At 33.0% G+C, this 21,408-nt stretch overlaps 5 protein-coding genes across 6 annotated transcripts; 2 read left to right on the plus strand and 3 right to left on the minus strand.

Annotated features, from left to right (window-relative positions):
• The first annotated feature begins 3,340 nt into the window (after positions 1–3,340).
• LOC110600042 (BTB/POZ and TAZ domain-containing protein 1) lies at positions 3,341–6,246 on the plus strand. The gene is made up of 5 exons (XM_021736735.2): positions 3,341–3,597; positions 3,694–3,827; positions 4,133–4,436; positions 4,542–4,858; positions 5,754–6,246. The coding sequence occupies exons 1-5, from the start codon at positions 3,442–3,444 to the stop codon at positions 5,929–5,931; spliced, it is 1,089 nt and encodes a 362-aa protein (XP_021592427.1). The 5' UTR covers positions 3,341–3,441; the 3' UTR covers positions 5,932–6,246.
• A 1,982-nt stretch (positions 6,247–8,228) lies between these two features.
• LOC110600045 (peptide methionine sulfoxide reductase) lies at positions 8,229–9,243 on the plus strand. Its single transcript, XM_021736737.2, has 2 exons — positions 8,229–8,721; positions 8,838–9,243. Exons 1-2 carry the CDS (start codon positions 8,404–8,406, stop codon positions 9,090–9,092), a joined length of 573 nt encoding a protein of 190 aa, XP_021592429.2. The 5' UTR covers positions 8,229–8,403; the 3' UTR covers positions 9,093–9,243.
• A 179-nt stretch (positions 9,244–9,422) lies between these two features.
• LOC110600043 (vignain) lies at positions 9,423–11,755 on the minus strand. The gene is made up of 4 exons (XM_021736736.2): positions 10,644–11,755; positions 10,192–10,427; positions 9,945–10,085; positions 9,423–9,850 (listed from the first exon to the last, which is right to left on the minus strand). The coding sequence occupies exons 1-4, from the start codon at positions 11,089–11,091 to the stop codon at positions 9,587–9,589; spliced, it is 1,089 nt and encodes a 362-aa protein (XP_021592428.2). The 5' UTR covers positions 11,092–11,755; the 3' UTR covers positions 9,423–9,586.
• A 1,666-nt stretch (positions 11,756–13,421) lies between these two features.
• On the minus strand, positions 13,422–14,939 carry LOC122721749. The gene is made up of 2 exons (XM_043950409.1): positions 14,669–14,939; positions 13,422–13,696 (listed from the first exon to the last, which is right to left on the minus strand). Exons 1-2 carry the CDS (start codon positions 14,771–14,773, stop codon positions 13,610–13,612), a joined length of 192 nt encoding a protein of 63 aa, XP_043806344.1. The 5' UTR covers positions 14,774–14,939; the 3' UTR covers positions 13,422–13,609.
• A 2,544-nt stretch (positions 14,940–17,483) lies between these two features.
• LOC110600272 (autophagy-related protein 16) lies at positions 17,484–21,359 on the minus strand. 2 transcript variants are annotated; one of them, XM_043950406.1, is made up of 5 exons: positions 21,223–21,359; positions 20,363–20,489; positions 19,780–19,961; positions 19,502–19,697; positions 17,484–18,918 (listed from the first exon to the last, which is right to left on the minus strand). In XM_043950406.1, exons 1-5 carry the CDS (start codon positions 21,282–21,284, stop codon positions 17,896–17,898), a joined length of 1,590 nt encoding a protein of 529 aa, XP_043806341.1. In that variant the 5' UTR covers positions 21,285–21,359; the 3' UTR covers positions 17,484–17,895. The 2 variants fall into 2 exon arrangements, with proteins under 2 accessions (XP_043806341.1, XP_043806342.1); XM_043950407.1 differs by lacking the exon at positions 21,223–21,359 and adding an exon at positions 20,753–21,115.
• Positions 21,360–21,408: the final 49 nt, after the last annotated feature.

Genomic DNA, 21,408 nt, shown 5'->3' on the forward strand with positions numbered 1-21,408 from the left:
TAAATTTAAAATTCTTGAACCTTAAAAGACCTTCATCATCTTAAAAAACCCCTTAGCAGACTTCTTTTAAATTGAGGGCAATGTTGCCACGTACCGTCTTTTTAAAAAACAACATAATGTATCATTTTTTTAATACTATATAACAAACATAAACAATCTGCATATGGTCATTAGAAAATTCTAGAAATACTTATCCTTTTGTTTAAATCCCACATGACTGCCAATCTAATATAACGACTTGAAAATATCCAAATAACTCTATCATCAAAACTCAATGGATAATAATTATTATCTGGCACCGCGGCGCACCACCGTGGACCTTATTACATCATTTCTTCTTTTTCTTTTTTTTGTTGTTTAAATTGCATCCTTAGAATTTAAAATATGCGTCGGCCCCGCCATTGAGCCATAGCCAGCCATCTAGCTTTTATTTGATGCAAGCGGGCCATGTTGGCAATATTTCAATGAAGACGGATTGGATTTCGCAAGCTAAATACGTGTCATTCATTTATTTTAGAAGTGAGGAGAATTTTTATCATAAATTAGTAATTTCATATGAATATAATATATGAAGTAATAAATTAATAATATAGTTATATTTTTAATATTATGATTGTATGATACATTAAATATTTTTACTTTTAATCATTTATTTTCAGAAAATTATCTGTTATAAACTTATTTTCTACCTAAAGTGACAAATATAATTTAATATCTCGGTGAGAGGATGAAGTTTTGGGTGATGTGGATGAGAAGGGGTCACACGTCAGACGGAGGTAAGACTCTTGAGATCTCGAAGGGCCACTTATTAGAAATCCGACCTTGACGTGGCTTATCCATTCCATGTCAGATTTTGTTGGTTCCCTGTGTCAATTTTTTATTTTCCCTTTTTCTCCCGTTTTTCCTCGCCGATATTTTTTAATTATCGTCTATCCAATCCGCACCGTTTAGGATAAATAACAAGCAAAAAAAATCTTGAGGCCTGCAACTCCCAGGGATAAACATGGAAGTGGAGGTGTAATTTCTGTTGGACTGACAATAGTTGCGTGTCCAACACGCACCCATGGAGAAATAATTTGGGCGACTTTTTTTTATTTAATGGCGAAATGTAATATTTAATTTTTAAAATTTATCATTAATAGTGATTTATTATTTTATTATTAATAATAATTTAATTTTATATTTTACTTCTATAACACATCGAAGCCTCTCATGCTATTTTATTTATTTTTTTATTAGTTTTGAAATTAAATTATTCACTAATTTTATATATTATAATTATATCATTAATTTTAAAATTAATTACAATTTCATATATAGTATTCATCTCTGATATTTCACTTTTCTATAAAAGATAAAGAATAAAAAAATAAAATTAATTATTATAAAATTAAAAGATGAAATTATTAATTATTATGTTATGTATGGATTATATAATAATTTAATTTTAAAATGAGAAAAAATTGATGGAATAATTTAAAATGTATGATAAAAGCAAAATCAATCAATTAAATAGTTTAATTTTTAAATATTAAAAATGACGTCATTATTCGTAATAAAATTTACAATCTAAATCATAAATTTTCCATATTTTGGTCTCATCCAATTATAATGATAAAATTCAATCAAGCTCTTTTATTTTAAATAAATAAACAATGAATTTAAATTGATTTATTTCTTTCATCATTCTTATTATTTATAAATTAAATATAAATATTTATATTTAGTTTTATAAATAACAATCATTTTTATGATATTAAATTTTTTTTAAGAAAACTATTATTAAATATTTTTATATTTGAAATTTAAAATTTATATATTTTTTTACCATTAAAAAATATAAGGTAGGATATATTCTCTTTCTTTCATAATTTAAAAAAATAATACGATAAAGTTTTTATTGCAATCATAAATGTATTAAATATTAATCTCAATACTAAAATAAATTAAATTGTAAAAAAATAAAATAGTTATTAAATTAAAAAGAGCACAACCAAATTTAATGCTAAAATAAAAAAAAATAAAGAATAAAAAGGAAGTTTTAAGAGATTAAATAATTCTAGTATAAATAAGCCTTCAATAAAATCATTTCTTACAAAATTTAAATAATTAATTATAATTTAAAATTAATTTTTATAAAATTTTAAAAATTAATTTTTATGTTGACAACTTCTCAAATATAAAAATTAATAAAACATAATTAAATTTATTTTATTATAATTCTATTTAATTTTATTTTATTTAAAAAAAATATTTAAAATATTTATTAATATTTAATATTTTTAAGATAATATAATTAAAAAATTAATAAAAAATTATCTTTCTTCTTAATATATATAAAAAAATAAAATTAATAAAAATGATGAAATGGAAAAAATAATTTAAAAGTAATCTTCATAACTGCCATTAATCATAGGTCAAAGATTTTTTTTTTTAAATAAATTAATGGATATCGTTTACGATTCATTTAAGATTTAGTTAATGACTCACCTTTCTATTCTAATTTAAAATAGATTTTTTTCGATAACTGAAATTTAAATTTGGAATCCTGATTCAAATGGATATTCTTCCCTTTCAAACTATGATTTTCATTAAATATTGATAATTTTATATTTTTCAATTTAATTTTTTATTTATTCAGGTTCCAAAGAAAAAAAAAGTTCCCTGCTGCTAATCAATTAAAAATTAAGTAATAACAGAATACTTTGACTATAATTTTCTAAAGAGATATTCCTCCCTTGGAAATTAGGAGAATTTATTTATTTATATATTTTTTGAATTTATAAAATTTGTAGAATGAACTTGTAAATTGAAAAAAAAAAATTGTAAATTAAAATTTTATTTATGAAATTTAATGTATTATTAAGTAAAATTACCTTTTCCCTTTCAAATGTTTTTATTTTTAAAACTATTTTTATTTCATTTTTAATTTTCGTTATTTAATTTTGATCTTCTATATATTTTATATTTTAATTTTTATATTTTTATCAAGTTTCATATGAAAATAGAAAAATGCGGATAAAAATATAAAGATTTATTGTTTTTTATAATCATCTTAATAAATTTTAAAGTATCTAAATAATCTTAATAATTTTCAAAATATTTAAATAATATTAATTAATTTTAATATATTTAAATAAAAAAACGTGTGGATTCTCACTTATAAAGAAACGTGGAGTAATTCTGATTCCATGCCTTCCTTCAAATGAGTTACGCACCTCTTAGTTATTATTATTATTATTTTTTGGATTGGATGTGTTATCCACGCACGTGAAAAGCGCGTGGTGAATATTTGTCGTCTATAAAATTTTCGTGCATTCTTAATTCGCTGGCTCAGGGGGACTCCTCTGCCTCAGATGTCTATAAATTTGAGGGACAATCCATTCCATTGACATTACAATATAGCGCAAAAAATCTAGAGGCGTGTTTTCTCCTCCAACTATGGGAGAAGCGCATTATGCAACCGCAACCACCACCTTCTCCGGCGATTTCTACCCTTGTCAAATCGCCAATCAAAATTATCGTGAATTGCCTAAACCCGACGTTCAAATTATTACCTCCGGTGGTCTACGCATTCCGGCGCACAGTAGTGTCCTGGTATTTATTTATTCTCGTTTTGTTTATCTTTATCCGCGATTTGCAAGATATTTGACTAATTTTAGCCTTTTTTGTTTCTTTATTGCGATGATATAGGCATCCGTGTCATCCGTGCTTGAGAATATTATTGATAGACCCCTCAAGCATCGCAGCTCCGAGAGAATTATTCCCATTCTCGGCGTTCCTTGCGATGCCGTTGCGTCGTTCATTCGGTTCATATATTCCTCCAGGTTAGTTTTTTGCGTATTTGTTAATATGTTGATCTTGGCCATGCATTAGATAATTCAAACTGATCGGACGGATGGTCTAATTTGACGGCTGATTAGTCATTAGGTTCAACATTATAAGAAAAAAATAGAGATGATTTGTTAATACTTTGCCTTTGAATATGTTCCAAGCCATTTATTTTAGTCGATGACCGCAAACTAGGCCATTTCGATTTCGATTTCGATTCCTCTGAACTTGGAGGAAGAATTTTAATTGATTGACAACTCTGTACATATATCCTCAAATGACGGAAGTGGCCCTGCTGCAGGTGCGATGAGGAGGAGCTGGAGAAGTATGGGATCCATCTACTGGCATTATCCCATGTTTATCTGGTCCCAAATCTGAAGCAGAGGTGCGCCAAGGCTGTGGGTCAACATTTGACGATTGAGAATGTGGTCGACGTGCTTCAATTGGCAAGACTCTGCGATGCACCGGACCTTTACCTCAAGTGCATGAAGTTGGTTAATGGCCATTTCAAGGCTGTACAGAAGACTGAAGGATGGAAATTCGTGCAAAATCATGACCCTTGGCTAGAACTCGAGATTCTCCAATTCATCGATGAAGCTGAATTGGTACTTTCCTAGTAAAATTCTAAAAATTTTGTCATCTGTTTGAATGGGTGCTTGAAACTAACTTCCCTATTATGTTATTAACAATGGTTGTGAAATCATTATCAGAGGAAAAAGAAATCGAGGAGGCATAGGGAGGAGCAGAGCCTGTACATGGAGCTGAGTGTAGCAATGGACTGCTTAGAGCACATATGCACCGAAGGATGCACGAGCGTCGGGCCGTATGACATGCAGCCCACCAAGAAGAGAGGACCGTGTAGCAAGTTTTCCACATGTCAAGGTATCCAGCTTCTGATCAAGCACTTCGCCACCTGTAAGAATCGCGTTAATGGAGGTTGCTCCCGTTGTAAGCGGATGTGGCAGCTACTAAGGCTTCACTCTTCCATATGTGACCAGCTTGAGTCATGCAAAGTTCCTCTTTGCAGGTAATTAACTAGATCCTTTCTATTTTGTGACATGTGATAATCCTTAATAAAGGGTCAGTTTCGATGATCTGAAAATTTGAAGGCACTTCTATTGTGTCTCTGAGTCAAATTGCTCAATTTATTTTGTGCTGGACGTGGACCACATGCCAGCTAAAACTTTTTCCCCTCTTAAGGATGTTTTTCCTTTTGTATCCCTTTGAAATTATAGGCTATTGTTGTTTTTGAGATGCTCATTTAAAAAATTTATTAGTTTCAATAATAATATAGCAATATAACAATATGAGTGGAGGGTATATTAAAAAGATATTTTTAATTTATCGTTTAATTATATTAGATACATTTTTTTAATACATATGAAAATAACTGTTGGTCTAACTTTAGTGGTAAATAATATTTTAATATTAATGTAGGGTCAGCTTGTGGGATGTCTTTGATTCTTCAATGCTAATTTGTTTGCTTCCTAAAGTTCACAAGTAGTGGTTGGCTTGTCGCGTTAATTGCTTAATCTAACATCAAACTTCCTGGCTGAAATTTCTGACCCTTTGGGATTATTCCCTGCTATTCTAATGCTAGACTCTGTCGGACAAAAAAAATCTCAACATGCCCATTAATCCATCCAAAAGCAAACAATACTGATTTATCAACTCCCAAATGAGATAAGAAGACATCATGCCAAGTGATAAAAAAAATATCTAAAAAAAAGTGCAGTATTGATGATGCGTCCTTTTTCTGGTGCTAATAAAGTAGAGGGTATTAATTAAATGGTCCGTTAGGAACTGTGAAAAATAAAAAAGAAAAGAAATTCCTAAAGGTGCAATACTGACAATGTCTTTTTTCTGGTGCAATAACATAGAGAGTCCATATCCTTATCCTTGATGTTTTGTGGATGTTACAGGCAATTCAAATTGAAAATGCAACAAGAGAAAAAGGGAGATGATCCTTTATGGAGGTTACTGGTAAAGAAGGTAGCGTCTGCCAGAGTTATGTCTTCTCTCAAATTGCTCAAGAGGAAAAGAGAAGAGCAACCGAGGGAGATGGTACAGGACCATGGGTTAAGGACCTTCAGATTGTAATTCAACTAGAACAAAGTGTGGTGCTGCAAGATTCATTATAATGTTTGTTCTTGTTGTGGATATTAAATAAGCTGTAATGAGGTGGTTTTTGTTAGGAAAAAAAGGGAGAGAGAAAGAAAAAGAGAAGTCAGCATTTTGGTTAGTCCTTTGCACTCGTTTGTTTATGAAGAGTCTGTGAAGGAGTAGAAGAAAGTGTGAATTAGATAATGAAGTTGAGTGAAATATTATTGTATATGAAGGAAAAGGTAGTGGTTAAAGTGGTTGCATGTAATATAATTTTCTCTATAAATGCAAGTAGCTCATAGTTTGCCCTTCCTTCTAGCTTTCATTTTCCATTAGTCTTCAATTAAATTTGTTTGATTTCTTTTCTATGTGAATCAGTCTTATAACCTACATATATATTTTATATCATAAAACAAATAACAAGTGATCGAAAGAAAGTGTGAAATGGTAAAAGCAAAAGACAGAGACATTCCATCTAATTTTTACTTTGAGCCTCAAGAGAACTTTAGGCCCCTGTTAGGAATCTTCCCGAACCCAACTATGATCACCCCAAAAGACAAAGCGATTAAAATGCATGATGATTATTATTGATCGAGTAATTTTCAAATCATGTCTATTTCACTTTACAGCTGTCAACATTTGCTTCACTTGGCTTTATATATCTTGTGGACGATATCTTCTCAAAACCATGAAAGGATGCTCCCACCAAAAAAAATATCTAATTCCATCAACCATAAACTAGACGTGTGTCAGTGTATCTCGTTTTCATCTGATAACCCATTAAATTGTAACTTACAATTCTGGCAAATATCGAATCTTCCAAATTCTTTATGTTTTTTTTCCCCCAAATTCATTGCTTTGCGTCCATCAAGATTTAGCTGTATATTTGATTGATAGCAAAATGTAATTTCAGTTAAATGATACCACCCGTCAATGGTGGCAGACATAATCAAATATCAGAGACTAGCGATTAAATTTAATGGGAATGTTGACTAGCTATCCTGTGTTGGTGGAGGTCCCTAGAGATTGAATTATGAGGAGAAGCCATGGAGTCCCTTCATCATGGTTTTAGCCCCTTGAGACTTCATTGTACTCGTTCTTTGTGTTTTCTAATAGAGAAAAAGTCATGCAGAAGATGTTTTTCTCATTTATAAATGAAGTAAAGTCGGCAACTATTGTTTTTAAACAAGCGACCACAATCATGCGACTGAAACAAAGAAATCCTCCTATGGCCCTGCTCTACTTTAATTCCACATCCATCATTATTTCCATTACAATCATGTGATTTTGGCATCTACATGTTGAACAAGAGGGTTAATTTTAATAAATTTTCTGCCACATTTATTCGAAAAGCAACTTGATATTTCTCTACTGCACTGACTCAACTTGGACGAATGCATTGGATTTTTTATCTGGTCTTTATCAACATAGAAAATGTTAAAAGCAACTGGACCCATTAAGATGAAAATATCTCCACTTTCAATTGACTACTACACCAATAGAGCTCTCAATACACCTAGATGTATATTATTTTCAATTTTCAATTACGTAAAACTAATTGATTCTAGGTAGCAGCTGCATTAGATTTTAATTATTGATTATAACTGTTGTATGGGATTTTTTTTTAAAATTTTATTAGGGAAAAAATTATAGTTAATATTAAAAAAATAATTATGTAAAAAAATAAATAAATTCATTTTTTAATAATTTTTATGTATTAAAATTATTTACTATGTTTAACTCAAACAAAAAAATAAATTAATAAAGAAAATTCAAGATCAAAAGTAAAATAAATTTTAATTTAAAATTAGAAAATAAAATATTATTATTAGAAAATATTTTATTTAAATCGTTTTGTTTTTGAACTTAAGTATTAAGTCAAACGTTTTATTAAATAAAAAAATTAAACTTATTTATATATTGATAAAAAAAAAATCAAAACAGTTATTTAGATTGGCTTTTTAACATAAGAAAAACCTTGAAAAACAGAAGGCCCATGACTAGTTGACTAGTGTTAGGGCTCAGACTTATTGGGTCTTATCTAATTGGTCTTTTAAGTCTCAGGTATCTACAGGCCACACAATTCAATTTTTTTTTTTTTAAATTATTATATTCAACGAATTTCATAAAACAAGCCATTAGTTAGGAAGCTCAACTTCAGATTATAATAAATGATGAAAAAAATATTAAATAAGAATAATTAATTGTAATTTCAAATTATGTGCAAATTTTGGATTGGATGATTAGATGTGGTGTATATAAAATGGCTGAAAAAATCTAAAATATTTTAGTGAAAAGAGCAAATTGTGAATTCCATGCAATGAGTTGGGCAGGTTCATTCATTCCAAAAAATGCAATAAATATGGAAAAAGATTCATCATCGTATTCGTACGTACGAATGGGTGTGTATAATTAGTTTACCCTGATTCCTGTGCCAGAGTTAGTTCCCAGTCCAAAGAGCTGAAGAGAATGGCTTGTATCGCACCCAACCCTGCCCTCGATCCTGATCTGGACCAACCCGATAATCCCGCTCACGAGTTTGCTCAGTTCGGAGCAGGCTGTTTCTGGGGAGTGGAGCTTGCGTTTCAACGAGTTTTTGGGGTACTGAAGACGGAGGTCGGATACTCTCAGGGTCACGTCCACGATCCTAATTACAAACTCGTTTGCACCGGCGCTACTAACCACGTCGAGGTCGTGCGAGTCCAATTTGACCCGGAGGTTTGCCCCTATACCAACCTCCTCTCTCTTTTCTGGTCTCGCCACGATCCTACAACTTTCAATCGCCAGGTATGGCCTCCTTTACTCCGGTGGTGCTGTTGGTAGGGTTCAGCCTTTGATTCCAATTTATAATTAGAGACTCTTAAGATGCCAGGCTTTTTTCTTTTTCTTGATTGATTGATCAGGGTGGTGATGTGGGTTCCCAGTATAGATCAGGAATATACTATTACAATGAGAAACAAGCTCGTTTAGCCCAAGAATCAAAGGAATCTAAGCAGTTGGAAATGAAGGATAAGAAGATTGTCACTGAAATTCTTCCAGCTAAAAGATTTTATAGAGCAGAGGAGTACCACCAGCAGTATCTTGAAAATGGAGGACGTAATGGAGCCAAGCAGTCTGCTGAGAAGGGTTGCAGTGACCCCATAAGATGTTATGGTTAAAAGTTGTATCACATAATGAGTATACAACAGAACAAGTATGCAAGTCATACTTGCTGAAAATTGGCAGCATGTTTCTGTTAAATATTTGTCTATGCATCTTGTGTTTCTGAAGACATCTTAGCAATAATAAGCTGTCCTGTTTTATTCTTCATCTCCTTTGAATCCTTTTGGTATTTGTGGCTGAGAGTCAAATAAGCATTTTCATTTTAGATATAATTGAAAGAAAAAATTTGAAAAAGTTGTAGTAGTCATCATTTTCTCAAGAGCTTGGATGTTCTGCTTAGCAAGAGGTTGATTGCAATGGAATTGTGGGGACATTTGGTAATCACATGCAGTAGAAATGATCTAGAACTATTTATTCATTTTGAAATAGGAAATAGGAAACGGGAAACACAGTTTAATTGATATAACATCATTGAATTAGGTCACTGAAATTATTTAATCAGAGGAACATGAGGCTGAACTGTGGAGTAGAATTCATGGCAGCATGTAGTTTAGAGTTCATCCTTGGGAGAAGATTTAACTCCTTTAGGATTATCTGAGGTGTTCTTGATGGGATATGAAGCCTCCATTGCTATACCACAGAGTCCCTCTCTATCTGAGATGCCACGCTGCATCCTTATGTAGCCCTTCTCTCCCCATTCTGTTCCCCAGGAATTCTTCACAATCCAGTACTTGGTTCCATCAACAGTTGTGCCATAACCCACGATTGCAACTCCATGATCTAGTTCTGTTCCGCAACTTCCAGTAAATACCCCCTGCATTCATACAAAACCAAATTAGGAGAGGAATAAGCGAGCTGTTCTGATGCTATAGCTAATGTTGATGGTTTAAAAGAACCATGAAGTTTACCTCTGAATAGAACTGGAAATCTGAACCTCCAGCATCTATGGCCACAGATACAGGCTGGTTTGCAACTGCCTTGAGCAACGCATCCTCATTATTTGCAGGCACCTTCTCATATCCGTCAATAGAGACTGCTGGTGAATTCTCCTGGCAGCATTGCAATTGTAATTAGCAATGGATTAATATTATAAAAAGCTGCAACTTTCCCTTATCTAAACTTATTTCAAAATAAATGAAAAAAATGGATATCAACCTTTGAAACATCACAACTTCCACCATCAGCTATGTAAGGGTAATTAGTCTCAGTTGTTATGCCTCCTTGATTCTTAATGAACTCAAATGCATACTCCATTAGCCCTCCATTACATCCTTGGTTCACATCAATGTCGCAATCCACCAACTCTTGCTCGGACAGAGATACTAGCTTATTAGTCTTAATTTGATTAATACCCTCAACTGCTACGACGGTTGAAAATGCCCAGCAACTACCTATATCAAATAAAAAATGGCAAGAATTAATAACAAGAATCAAAATTTCACCCCTTTTGCAATCGTGTCAATAACTGGAAGGTAGATTCCATCTTTACAACCTGTCGCGGATGTTCTTCACTTATGGATAACATATAAAAAAATAAAACAAAAGACTAGATTTTTAAAGCTTTTCCACATTGGAAGAAGAACCAAAATTTGAAAAATAAGCCTTACCACATTGGCCCTGGTCCTTAACACCAGTGACAGCACCTTTCTTTCTCCAATCAACGGACGACGGAACTCTTTCCACTTTCTCATACATGAAGCTCTCGTTTACATGTGGCACCCCTCTAAACATCCGATGATGTTTTATCTTTGAACCAGCATAAGTGCTCCTAAATTCATGGTTGGTCATGTCTGCATACTTGTTCAGCTTCAACTTGTAAGGCTTATCCTGCTTGTTAGTGTTGTAAACATGCATGGCATTGTATTTGAACACATTGAAACGCTTGTGTTTCTCGTGAAGACTCCTAGAAACAGTGTGGTGGCTCCTCCACCTCTCGTACAAATCCCACAAGCTTTCTTCAGATGCCAGATCATTTTCATGGAATTCAAAACTCTCTGAAATTCCTAGAACCAAAGCCAATGAGAGAGCAAGAAGCAGAAACCTCTTCATTGCCATTTTTCTACCTGGGAACTTGATGGGAAATGAAGAACCTCAGCTACTGCTTATATAGAGAAACGAAAGAAGAGGAATAATAGAAGAAGATATGAATTAGTAGAAGAAACAAAGAGAATTAAATGAAGAAGTTACAGCTTCCTTATGGGCATCAACAACATGATATAATTAATGGAAGACGATATGTAGAGATTGGGTTCCAGAATATTAATGGAGTACATTAGGCTGTATGGATTGATATTGATACATATATATATAATACAAGGGATGATCTTTACATGAAGAACACGCTATCACGTCAGCTTTGTTGAAAGAGAGAAGGAATAAAGAGGAGATGATTTTGGTTACGTCCATGGCATAGACTCTTTGAGCCACGACATTTTTGCAAGTGGGGAAATAAAGTAGCTTGTAACTGTCTTTGGCTCAGCTTTAACTGAAACCCAAATCCAAAATCTTTGCGATGAATACTACAGGAAGAATGAAGGAAATTGCCAAGTATTTCTGTTTTTAGATTATACCAAGCATGAAATGACACTATGAATGCACGCCAATTGCATACAAGTGAAGGCCACCTTTCCCATAATTGGGGGTGAAAAAGGACAGAAACGGGAAAAGGGTTCGAGTGAAATGTTGATTTTGTTCGGTCAAGGACCAGTGGTGCCTGCTTGCTTGCCTACCAATCTAAATTTCTTTCCCTTTTTTTCACTTTTTAGTATTAAAGAGTAACTGGTTAACTCATTCTAGTTAGTTGGTTCGTTGAAGTGGAGTTGACAAGCAGTTACAACTTAGAAACTTTTCCCATTCATTTACTGAGTTTCGCAATGCCAATGAAATGCAATGAGTTGCTATGTGCCTGTAATTTAATTACTTTATTTCTTTTAAAAGTTTTGATGTGAAAAACAATAAAAAATGTAATGATTTATTGGCTGACATTATCTTAAGTGAGTCGCTTGTAAAAGAGAAAAAAAAGGCTTTAACAAGCAAAAGAGAGCTTGAAAAAGAAAGGGTCTTAAGTACTTGACTAGAGAGTTGAAGTTATTGCTTAAGGGAAAAATATAGCGTACTGTATTTGGCAACTTTTCACTTGCACGGTTATGTTCAACGAGATTTCAAGAGCTGATAAACTCTTCTTCAAGGTCAAATAATATTTAATCATTAACTTGTGAGCCACACGACGGCCTTGAACTACCACAGTACCACTCCACACCAAATGGATTGATATTGACAGCATATATGCTCTTTCCCTAACCATACGCCTCGTTCCTCGTGCAGTATGTATTTTATACAGAATTTATTCAACGGAATTAATTATTAATAATTATACTTTAATAAAATTAATTATGATTAAACCCTAATGGTTGATTTCTTGAATCTGAAGACAATACAAAATTTCGAGATTAGCAGTTCATCATCGAAAAACTTGCCAACCAATAAGGCTTGGTTTGGTCCAGTTAACTTGCTAGAAATCCAAAGGATCTCGTCATCACTTAAAAATTGAATAAATTTTTTTAATATCTCTGAATTTTAAAAAATATATTAAACTTCTGTTCGGTTTCTTTCTTAATTTTAGGCGTTAAAAGTTATAAAAAAATTTAGAATATACTAATTAATTACCATACTTTTATAAAACTAAGAAATTATATAATAAATTTTTTCAAAGCATATAAATTAAATAATAAAATAATTAGTGATTAAAAATACTAAAGCACTCATTAATAAAATTTTCAAAATTTCAATAATGTTTTAATATATTTTTTTTAAAATCGAAAAATAAACTTACGAATCTTTCAATCTACAAAACTAAATAGTAATTTTTTTTTGAATATACGAGTGTTGTGAGTGTCAACATGGCACCCTGTTATCGGACCAGGTAACCGGAGAACTTGAAACCTCCCAAGCAACAGCATCTAGCATTCTATAATAACTAAACATGCTTAGATTTCTAATTATAGTTACAGAGGCTTTCTTAATATAATGAAAACCCTCGCGGGCAGGAAACAATCTCAGTCCAGAAGCTGATTGACAAATGCATCCAGAGAGCCACTTTACCTCTTCACTGGAAATCTAGAAATAAACTGTTATTTATACATCAAAAAAAGCTACAGTTATACCGAGCAGGCAGGCATAGATTCCGAATACGCCTAGAAGACAAATCAATCAATCTTTTGTAAAAAGATTGCCTTCCCTTTTCTCCGTTATTTTTTTTTTTTAAGATTTAGACATCTGAAATAACTAGTGAATAACATCTGTATTCTACCACTATTGGTGCCTAGAGATTAGTTTACATGTAAGTATGTTGGTAATTCTAATCATGACTCGAAGTAGAACAGACATGTTAGAACAATAATCAATTGTTTTTGATAGATCAGCAACAAGGGAAAAAAACCGTTTCTTGATATAAGCAAACTAATTTGCCAATTCAATTATTTTCAGTTACCATGTTTTGTAAAAAGAAGCTCCAATGGCTAACAGAACTTTACGGAAACAAGGGAAATAGAAATTTGACCAAATAAGCAGCTGTTCATGCTAGTGAATCCTTCTCTTTAGCTTGCTGCAATAGCTCTTCTCTGACCCTCCTGATCTCCATCTCCTTTTCAAGTCTTTCTTTCTGAAAGAATGGCAACACAAGTCCATTAAAAAGCATAAAAAATACTATACACACACAAAAAAAAAAAGAAAATCAACGGGAAAATTGCTGGATTGTGGCAGCCAAAAGCATGTACGAGAGTATTATGAAGAAGATGAATGAAAGATGCTAAATTCTAGAAGCATGGCTATTCAATAATTCCTTTTTTGCCACATATATATATGATTAGTCCTGATGGATAATCTATTTCAAAAATTGAAATCAATTTGAACATATTTATAGCTGAATTGTATGCAAGATTAGAATAACCAGCACTGAAGCTACAAGTATTACTGCATCATAAATTGTGTCATTACTGCACAACACAATGAAACTGGTTCGAACAGTTGTGAAATGAGAATTCTGCAGTCAGAAACAAATATGGGTCTGACACATCTATTCTCACCAGAAACAATGGCCATTTTAATCTATATCTCCTATAATAAGAATCATTCATTATTTTTCTACTCAAATGCTAATTGTAATGGGGACAACTAATATCTCAAAGCTTTGACCCCAGCAATTTTTTTAATTACTAATATTTTTCAATTTGTATTAGCAAAAATACATGAACTAATATTTTCAATATGACAGTATTAAATCTGATAGAGATTTAGCAAAAACCTAAATCCTCAAGCAACTACTATAGAATTATGCTTTCTGTTATCTACCTGGATAATCTATCAAATACGGTGAATATATTCATAATAATCCCACCTCAAAATAAAACGACACCGTAACGGAGAATTTCATTTCGACGGACAATCGCATAAATCAATGTCGTTCGAGAAAACTCTATTTTCCTATCATTTCGAGACCACAACGAAAATGGCTTGAAGAATTGGAGCAATTTGCTTAGTGACCAATTCAACGTTAAGATTAATATAATTGCAAAATTTGCAGAAACAAGCCAACTCCAAGAAAGCATTTCGAAAAAGTTGCAGAGATAAGCACCTTCTCGTCCTGGTGAAGAGCAATCCAGACGTGGACTTTGTCCATTGATTGCCAGAATAGAAAGGCCCCAAATGACATCGCAAAATACGTTGTCACTTTCACCATCCTCACAGTTCACTCTGGGCAGTTTAGATTGCAAATGACAACAAACGAATCGGATTCAAGCTCAACGAGCAAGGTTAGGTTATGTGGCTTCTGTTGGATGCAGGCCGATGATTGGGCCTAGCTCAGATTCGAAGATTGGGTCAATGGCTGCCCAATCTTGAACTGATGCAGTCGGCCCACTATGCTCAACGTTTTACTTATAGAATATTTTACCTCCCCCTTCCCACTTCACCTGCAAAATTTAATATAGAGAAAAGATGTATCTTAGTCGATAATAATTTTCTTTCTATTATTTGAAATATAAGTTTTTAAGAAAGTAACGATTGACAATAAGCATTTTGAGACCAAATACAGCAAATTAATTCCTATGCTTCCATCATAATGATCTACATAGACAACTTGGCGCACAAAATAACAAATTTCAATATGAACATATGGTTAAACAATCAGCATTCAAATGTAGCTCTTAAATCATCAAGCCCAGGTATATACAATTCCATTCTTGTCAGCAGTGGCTAATGGTTTTCCAAGTCCACTCCACGAACAACAGAGGACAGGAGATGTGTGTTCCTTCAGAGTGCTTACAATTTCAGCTTTAGATATTAACCAAATGTATACAGATCCATCAGCTGATCTAGCGGCAACATAGTTGTCATCAGGACTCATACAAGAGCGACTCCAATTGGATGCCACTCTGTTTCCAGTAGCTCTTAAATACCCCCTGCGTTCACACAAAACCAAATTAAACCATCCAAATCATCATCAAATTTAGAATATTCAAGATGAAACTCATTTTTCCCTCTTCTTCCTCATTTTGGTCGAACCACCATAACCCATTTCTTTCTTCCTTTCTTCACCAAATTACACTTACACTCCACCAAAATTTAATACTTTATCCAACCCATACACCTTTCTAGTTAGAAGTATAAGAAACGAGTAGAAATTATGGAAAGTTTTCAAAATTGAAATTTCTGTGAATAGTAACAAAATGTTAGAAAAATTAAATGTTTGTTAAGGATTTTGATTTATAAATAATTATTATTATTTCTATATAATTTCAAGTGGTATATTCAATTTGTGATGGTAGGTATTGAATTGGACTAAAGTGAAATTATTTCAAGGAAAAGGTATCATGGCCGAAAATTTACAAGGCGAAACTTATGTGTGAATTTTGGTCTCTTTGTATGCTAAATTGGAATTTGGAATGAATATAATGATGATAAAAAAAAATTAATTTGGACTAAAAAGAAAATTTTAGAAAGGAAATTTTCTGTTGGCCGAAAGTCAGAGTGGATTATTTATGATATTTTATATTCATTTATTGTTTCATAATTATGTCGGAAATTATTTGGATTAAAATGAATTTTATAAAAAAAAATAGTAAAGCTAAAAATGGAACCTCAACATCCTATCAAAAATTAATATTTTAATATAATTTAAAATAAATAATTATTTTAATTTATCAATTTTAATAATTTTATAGTAAATTTATATTTAAAATATGTTTTTTGATTTAATTTAATTTTTAATTTTAATTAAATTAATGACTATCATTAAGAATAACTCATTTTCAATATTTTTTTATTAAATTATAAATAATAAATATTATGATAAATAAATTAATAATAAATTATAATTATAAATTAGATTGAATTTAATTATTTTTAATTAATTAAACTGATTATTTTTTTGAACCTATTAAAATAGATATGATAAATATAATTAATTTCTTAAATATCAAAAATCATGATTCTCAGTGTTTTCAGATAGTGTCACCATAACAATTTTTAGGTAGTGTCACCATAACAATTATGACATATAATTACTGAGAAAAAAATTACAACATGAAAAAATTAAAAAAAATATGTTATTGGCTCTCATATATTTATAATACGAAATTATAAGTAAATTAAATAAAAATTAAAAATTAAAGTAAATTAAAAAAATTAATTTTGAAGTGTACCTATTAAAAACATTTTCAGTATCTTGCAAAACCGACCTCACGTTTAGTATCCAGTTGAAAACTATGGTAAGATTAAATTTTGTTCTGTCATCAGCAAATCCTCAAGTAACTTATATAGTGTTATGCCTTCTGTTATCCACCTGTACAAACTATCAAGTTCGATGAGGATATTCATAATAATCCCGTCTCAAAATTAAATGACACTGTAACAGCAAATTTCATTTCACAATCAATGTCGTTCGGGAAAACTAGATCTTTTGTCATTTTGAGACCACACCCGAAAATTTGATAATCGCTTGAAGAATTGGATCAATTGGCTTAGGGAGCTACGTTCAACGTTAAGATTAATATAATTAAACGACAGTTCACTCTGGAGTCTGGGCAATTCAGATGGCAAATGACATAAACCAATTGGAACTCATGCACTCCACCAACTCTGCCCGATGTTTTCCTTCTAAATACTTGTCCCTCATTTTTCCTACTTTATCTGCAGACTCTAATTTATGAATTAAAGAGTAGGTTAGCGTTTTGATTTTAAATTTTCTTTGATTAATCGATATTCAAACAAGTTGGGGAAAAAAACCTTGGACTTGTATAAACATCTTAGTCAATAATAATTTTCTTTAATAAAAATAATGAATTAAAAATTTTACCTAAGAAAAATAGATCTTGACCGCCTTAAACAATTAAAAATAAAAAACTTATATTTAAAACAATAGAAAGAAAATAATGCTAGATAATAAGCACTGAAACCAAGTACAGAACTAATTCATATACTTCCATCATAATCATATACATGGCCAACTTACTCCACAGAACAAATTTCAATATGATAATATGGTTAAACAATCAGCATCCCAACAAATTCAACTTGTAATGTTCTTCCAATATTCCCATGTAGTCAACCTGTTCATAGCTCCTATTTACAGCGACTATGGTCTTTCTGTAGAAAAAAGGTAAATGTTCCTAGGCAGGCACGCCCCTCCATTGCTAATCATGCTGGGCGAAGGCGACCATGAAATCAAGTACTTTTATCATCGCAGGACTACCAGCCCTCCACAAACTTTGTTTGGAAAAAAGGTCAATAAAATTTTGCAGAGAAATGTACCTAGAGTTTGGATAAACAGTTTGTCATATTCATGTGTGCAGAGGTAAATCATCAAGCCCAGGTATATATGATTCCATTCTTGTCAGCACTGGCTAATGGTTTTCCAAGTCCACTCCATGAACAACAGAGGACAGGAGAAGTGTGTTCCTTCAGAGTGCTTACAATTTCAGCTTTGGATATTGACCAAATGTATACAGATCCATCAGCTGATCCAGCGGCAACATAGTTGTCATCAGGACTCATACAAGAGCGACTCCAATTAGATGCCACTCTGTTTCCAGTAGCTCTTAACGTACCACAAACTTCCAAAGACCTCATATCAAATAAGTTGTGCAAGTTGTCTCTTCCACTCGTCAATACAACATTTCCATTTTGAGATAGACATATAGACGTAATTGCAAGTGAATGTGCAGCAACTTCACTGAGTAACTTTCCTGTATGGATATCCCATAATCGAAGATTCCCATCAACATGGCCTGAGCAAATGGTCTGTCCATCCATGCTGAAACAAAGAGCATTGCAATTGCTGTGGAAGACAATTGTGCTGGTGCAGTAACCCTTATGCAAATCCCACACTTTTATAGTGCGATCATAAGCAGCACTGACAATATGTCGACTTGAAATTTTGCTGACATCCACGGCACACACTTTGTCAATGTGGCCTGTGAGAGTGTGACGGACACGCCCTGAGTTGGCATCCCATACATACAAGTTATTTGAGCTACTGGCTGCAATGACAGATCTATTATCATGGGTCACAGAAAGATCAAGAACAGAGCCAAGGCAACCATATAGTGTACGACTTAAGGATCCTGTATTTGTATCCCACATTTTGATTGATCGATCCTGTCCACCACTAATCAATTTGCTTGAGTTGTACTCAAACATTATAGAAGCACAGCCACCATCATGAGCAGTAATTTTGTGCTTGCATGCAGCAGGAATGGTTGATTCGACAAAAGACATAGTACCACCTTCACTTTGCCGGACCACTCCATCCACTTGCTGCTGAGCAAGTTTCTCTAAACCTCTTGCCTTGAGCCGGTCAATCATTTCTTCATATAGTGCATTAGCCTAAGTTGATTACATAAGCATTAATTAGCCTTGTCTATACCACACGGAAGTAAAAAGATAATTTAAATATATGCCCATCAACAAGAAAGAATAAGAACTTCATAGTCACACAACTTAGTAATGCTTCTCAGCAAAGGTAAGATCAGTTACAGTGCTTAACTTATGACAGAGTAGGTGAGACAATTACACCATAACACTCAATATATAACACCCCATGATAAAGACTATTCTGGCATTTTATATGAATGTAGCATGATAAAAGAAAAGGTACAAATCCAACAACTGCATGAAACCAGAAATCACATCAGAAAACACAAGGAGGCTATCTCCATACCAAATCTTCTTAATCACCAATGGGTCTATGAAGGGAAGACATTGAGATAACCTTTCAAAAAGGCCTTTCAAGAACCTATAATTATTTCATACAACTATTAGTTGATTATATTAACTTAAGAAGCATTTCCTCCATGAAGTTTTATACCACAAAAAATAAGACAATTTTAGGACTGGATGATGAACATTAGTCGACCTATTATATCTCTTACACACTTTCGTTTTCAATTACAAAAATAATATAAAGTACCTCATTAAGACGCTCAGCATCCTGCATCTTTTGCAGCATCCAGCGATCAACTAATATCTTATTTTCTGCTTCTGCATTCTTAGCCTTGACAGTCATCTCTTCCAATTGCTTTCGAAGTGAGTGATTCTCACTGACAACCAATTCTAGAGCCTTAATCTTTTCTTCCAAATCTACCTTTAATTGAGAGCATTCATCCCTGCATCACAAAATTTATGTTTCAATATTTCATAACATAAAACCTCATAAGCGTCTCCTAGCAGCATAGACTTAAAGAAAACCTTGTTTGAGCCAACTCCTTTTGCAAATCAGTGAATGCTGCCTCTTTCTCTTCCAGTGCAGCCTTTGATGCTCTGGACTCTGCTACCTCCACTACAAGTTGCTCAGATAATCGAGACTGAGCTCTGTAACATTGCTGAAGTTCCAATTCAAGATTTTCTGCTTTCTCCTTCCATTCTGAGCCCTTCCATGGCATAAGCAACAAGAGAGCATACCATCAAAAACTAGTCACGAGGTAACATAAGATATGATAAAATTTGTAGAATGATAACCAGTCAAAGCCCATAAAAAATTGAAATTGATGTTCAGACAACGCACAAGGAGGGGAACAAAATTGCTACTAGAATCATGTCAAAGCTTGCAAAGTTATGAGCAAAAGTTTAACTCCACTAACTCGAGTAGAACGAGGAGTTCTGGCCATCAAAAGTCTAATTTATGGAGAGTTAGCCTTGCTGTATAACAATAACCGGCAATCATAATTAACGAACATGCAATTAGAGAATTTTCCTTTTCCCAAAACACAATTTGATACAATCAATAGCGAGCGAGCGAGCGAGAGAGAGAGAGAGAGAGAGAGAGAGAGACCTGAAAGATAATCGGTCTGGAAAGAGCAGTATAAGCAGGAGCATGGGCGGCTTCTTCAAGCAAATGGCGCTTCCTCAACGCCTTAAGCGCGTGCTTTATAGCTTCCTTCGCAAGCTCCTCCTGAGACCTGAAACATTCACGAGATTAAATCATCACCACCTCGGGTTTATTTGGTAGCTAGAAAACGAAGGAAAATACACAAACAGGAGGAAATCAACACTAAACTAAAACTAATACAGCTGCTTGAATTAATTGAAGGACACAATTCATCTTTCCCGGCAAGCAAATAAATAAACAAATTCATCGTTCAGACTGCAAATAGACAAAAGGAAACCGATACTAATATAAATAGAAACTTGAAGGAAAAGTGAAGGACCACAATTTACTTACATATTTGATTGAATGGGATTCACTCTGAGGCCAGCTTTGAATTAGGGTTAGACGAAGGGAAAATAAAAGGTTCAGGAAAGGATCGAGAAGCTATTGCTTGGATTTTGAAAAGCATAAGAATGGAAGGATTTACGCTTGATCAGCGTGGAGACTATGGTCTATGGATCAAGCCATCAAGGAAGCGTGGTGTGGATTGGGCCAGACTTGCTACTTCTGTTTAATCTCTAAGCATTTAATTTAGTAAGCAATAGTTGTATCCAACACCAATATTTGCACTAATGGGATGGGAATGCGAAATTGCAAATGCCCCCGAAAAGTATAATTTTAATTTTTAAAAAATTTCAAAATAAGAAAAAAAAATATTGGGGAGGGCGATACTCGATCGCTATCAAACAAAAACACATTGTTGATTAAATAAGGGTAGTTTCGAATATTATTAAGAAAAACAAACATGTCATTAAGAAACCTACTCTGCTGCGTTTGAGTCCACAAGCGAAACCATCAATTGCCTGGCAGGACAAAACCCATCCATCAGTTTGATGCTGACTTCAAACCGACCCAATCCAGAAATCCCTATTTCAATTATTCAGGTTTGCCATAACTGGAGCAATAAAAGCTACTACAAAATTATTGGTTGATGGCTCCATACATGTCTT

The sequence above is a fragment of the Manihot esculenta genome, chromosome 14 (genome assembly GCF_001659605.2).
Source record: "Manihot esculenta cultivar AM560-2 chromosome 14, M.esculenta_v8, whole genome shotgun sequence".
Lineage (NCBI taxonomy): Eukaryota > Viridiplantae > Streptophyta > Magnoliopsida > Malpighiales > Euphorbiaceae > Manihot > Manihot esculenta.

Bases quoted from the DNA above. Each gene is read 5' to 3' on its own strand.
- LOC110600042 (XM_021736735.2), top strand. From the start codon at position 3,442: ATGGGAGAAGCGCATTATGCAACCGCAACCACCACCTTCTCCGGCGAT. The intron at 3,828-4,132 runs GTTAGTTTTTTG...GCCCTGCTGCAG, and splicing joins CGGTTCATATATTCCTCCAG to GTGCGATGAGGAGGAGCTGG. The intron at 4,859-5,753 runs GTAATTAACTAG...TGGATGTTACAG, and splicing joins TGCAAAGTTCCTCTTTGCAG to GCAATTCAAATTGAAAATGC.
- LOC110600045 (XM_021736737.2), top strand. From the start codon at position 8,404: ATGGCTTGTATCGCACCCAACCCTGCCCTCGATCCTGATCTGGACCAA. The intron at 8,722-8,837 runs GTATGGCCTCCT...TTGATTGATCAG, and splicing joins CTACAACTTTCAATCGCCAG to GGTGGTGATGTGGGTTCCCA.
- LOC110600043 (XM_021736736.2), bottom strand. From the start codon at position 11,091: ATGGCAATGAAGAGGTTTCTGCTTCTTGCTCTCTCATTGGCTTTGGTT. The intron at 10,428-10,643 runs GTAAGGCTTATT...TATTTGATATAG, and splicing joins TAAGGACCAGGGCCAATGTG to GTAGTTGCTGGGCATTTTCA. The intron at 9,851-9,944 runs GTAAACTTCATG...GTATGAATGCAG, and splicing joins ATTTCCAGTTCTATTCAGAG to GGGGTATTTACTGGAAGTTG.
- LOC122721749 (XM_043950409.1), bottom strand. From the start codon at position 14,773: ATGGTGAAAGTGACAACGTATTTTGCGATGTCATTTGGGGCCTTTCTA. The intron at 13,697-14,668 runs GTGCTTATCTCT...CCATTCTTTCAG, and splicing joins CTCTTCACCAGGACGAGAAG to AAAGAAAGACTTGAAAAGGA.
- LOC110600272 (XM_043950406.1), bottom strand. From the start codon at position 21,284: ATGGATGGGTTTTGTCCTGCCAGGCAATTGATGGTTTCGCTTGTGGAC. The intron at 20,490-21,222 runs GTAGGTTTCTTA...TGAATGTTTCAG, and splicing joins GTGGACTCAAACGCAGCAGA to GTCTCAGGAGGAGCTTGCGA. The intron at 19,962-20,362 runs GTCTCTCTCTCT...ATGCCATGGAAG, and splicing joins CCAGACCGATTATCTTTCAG to GGCTCAGAATGGAAGGAGAA.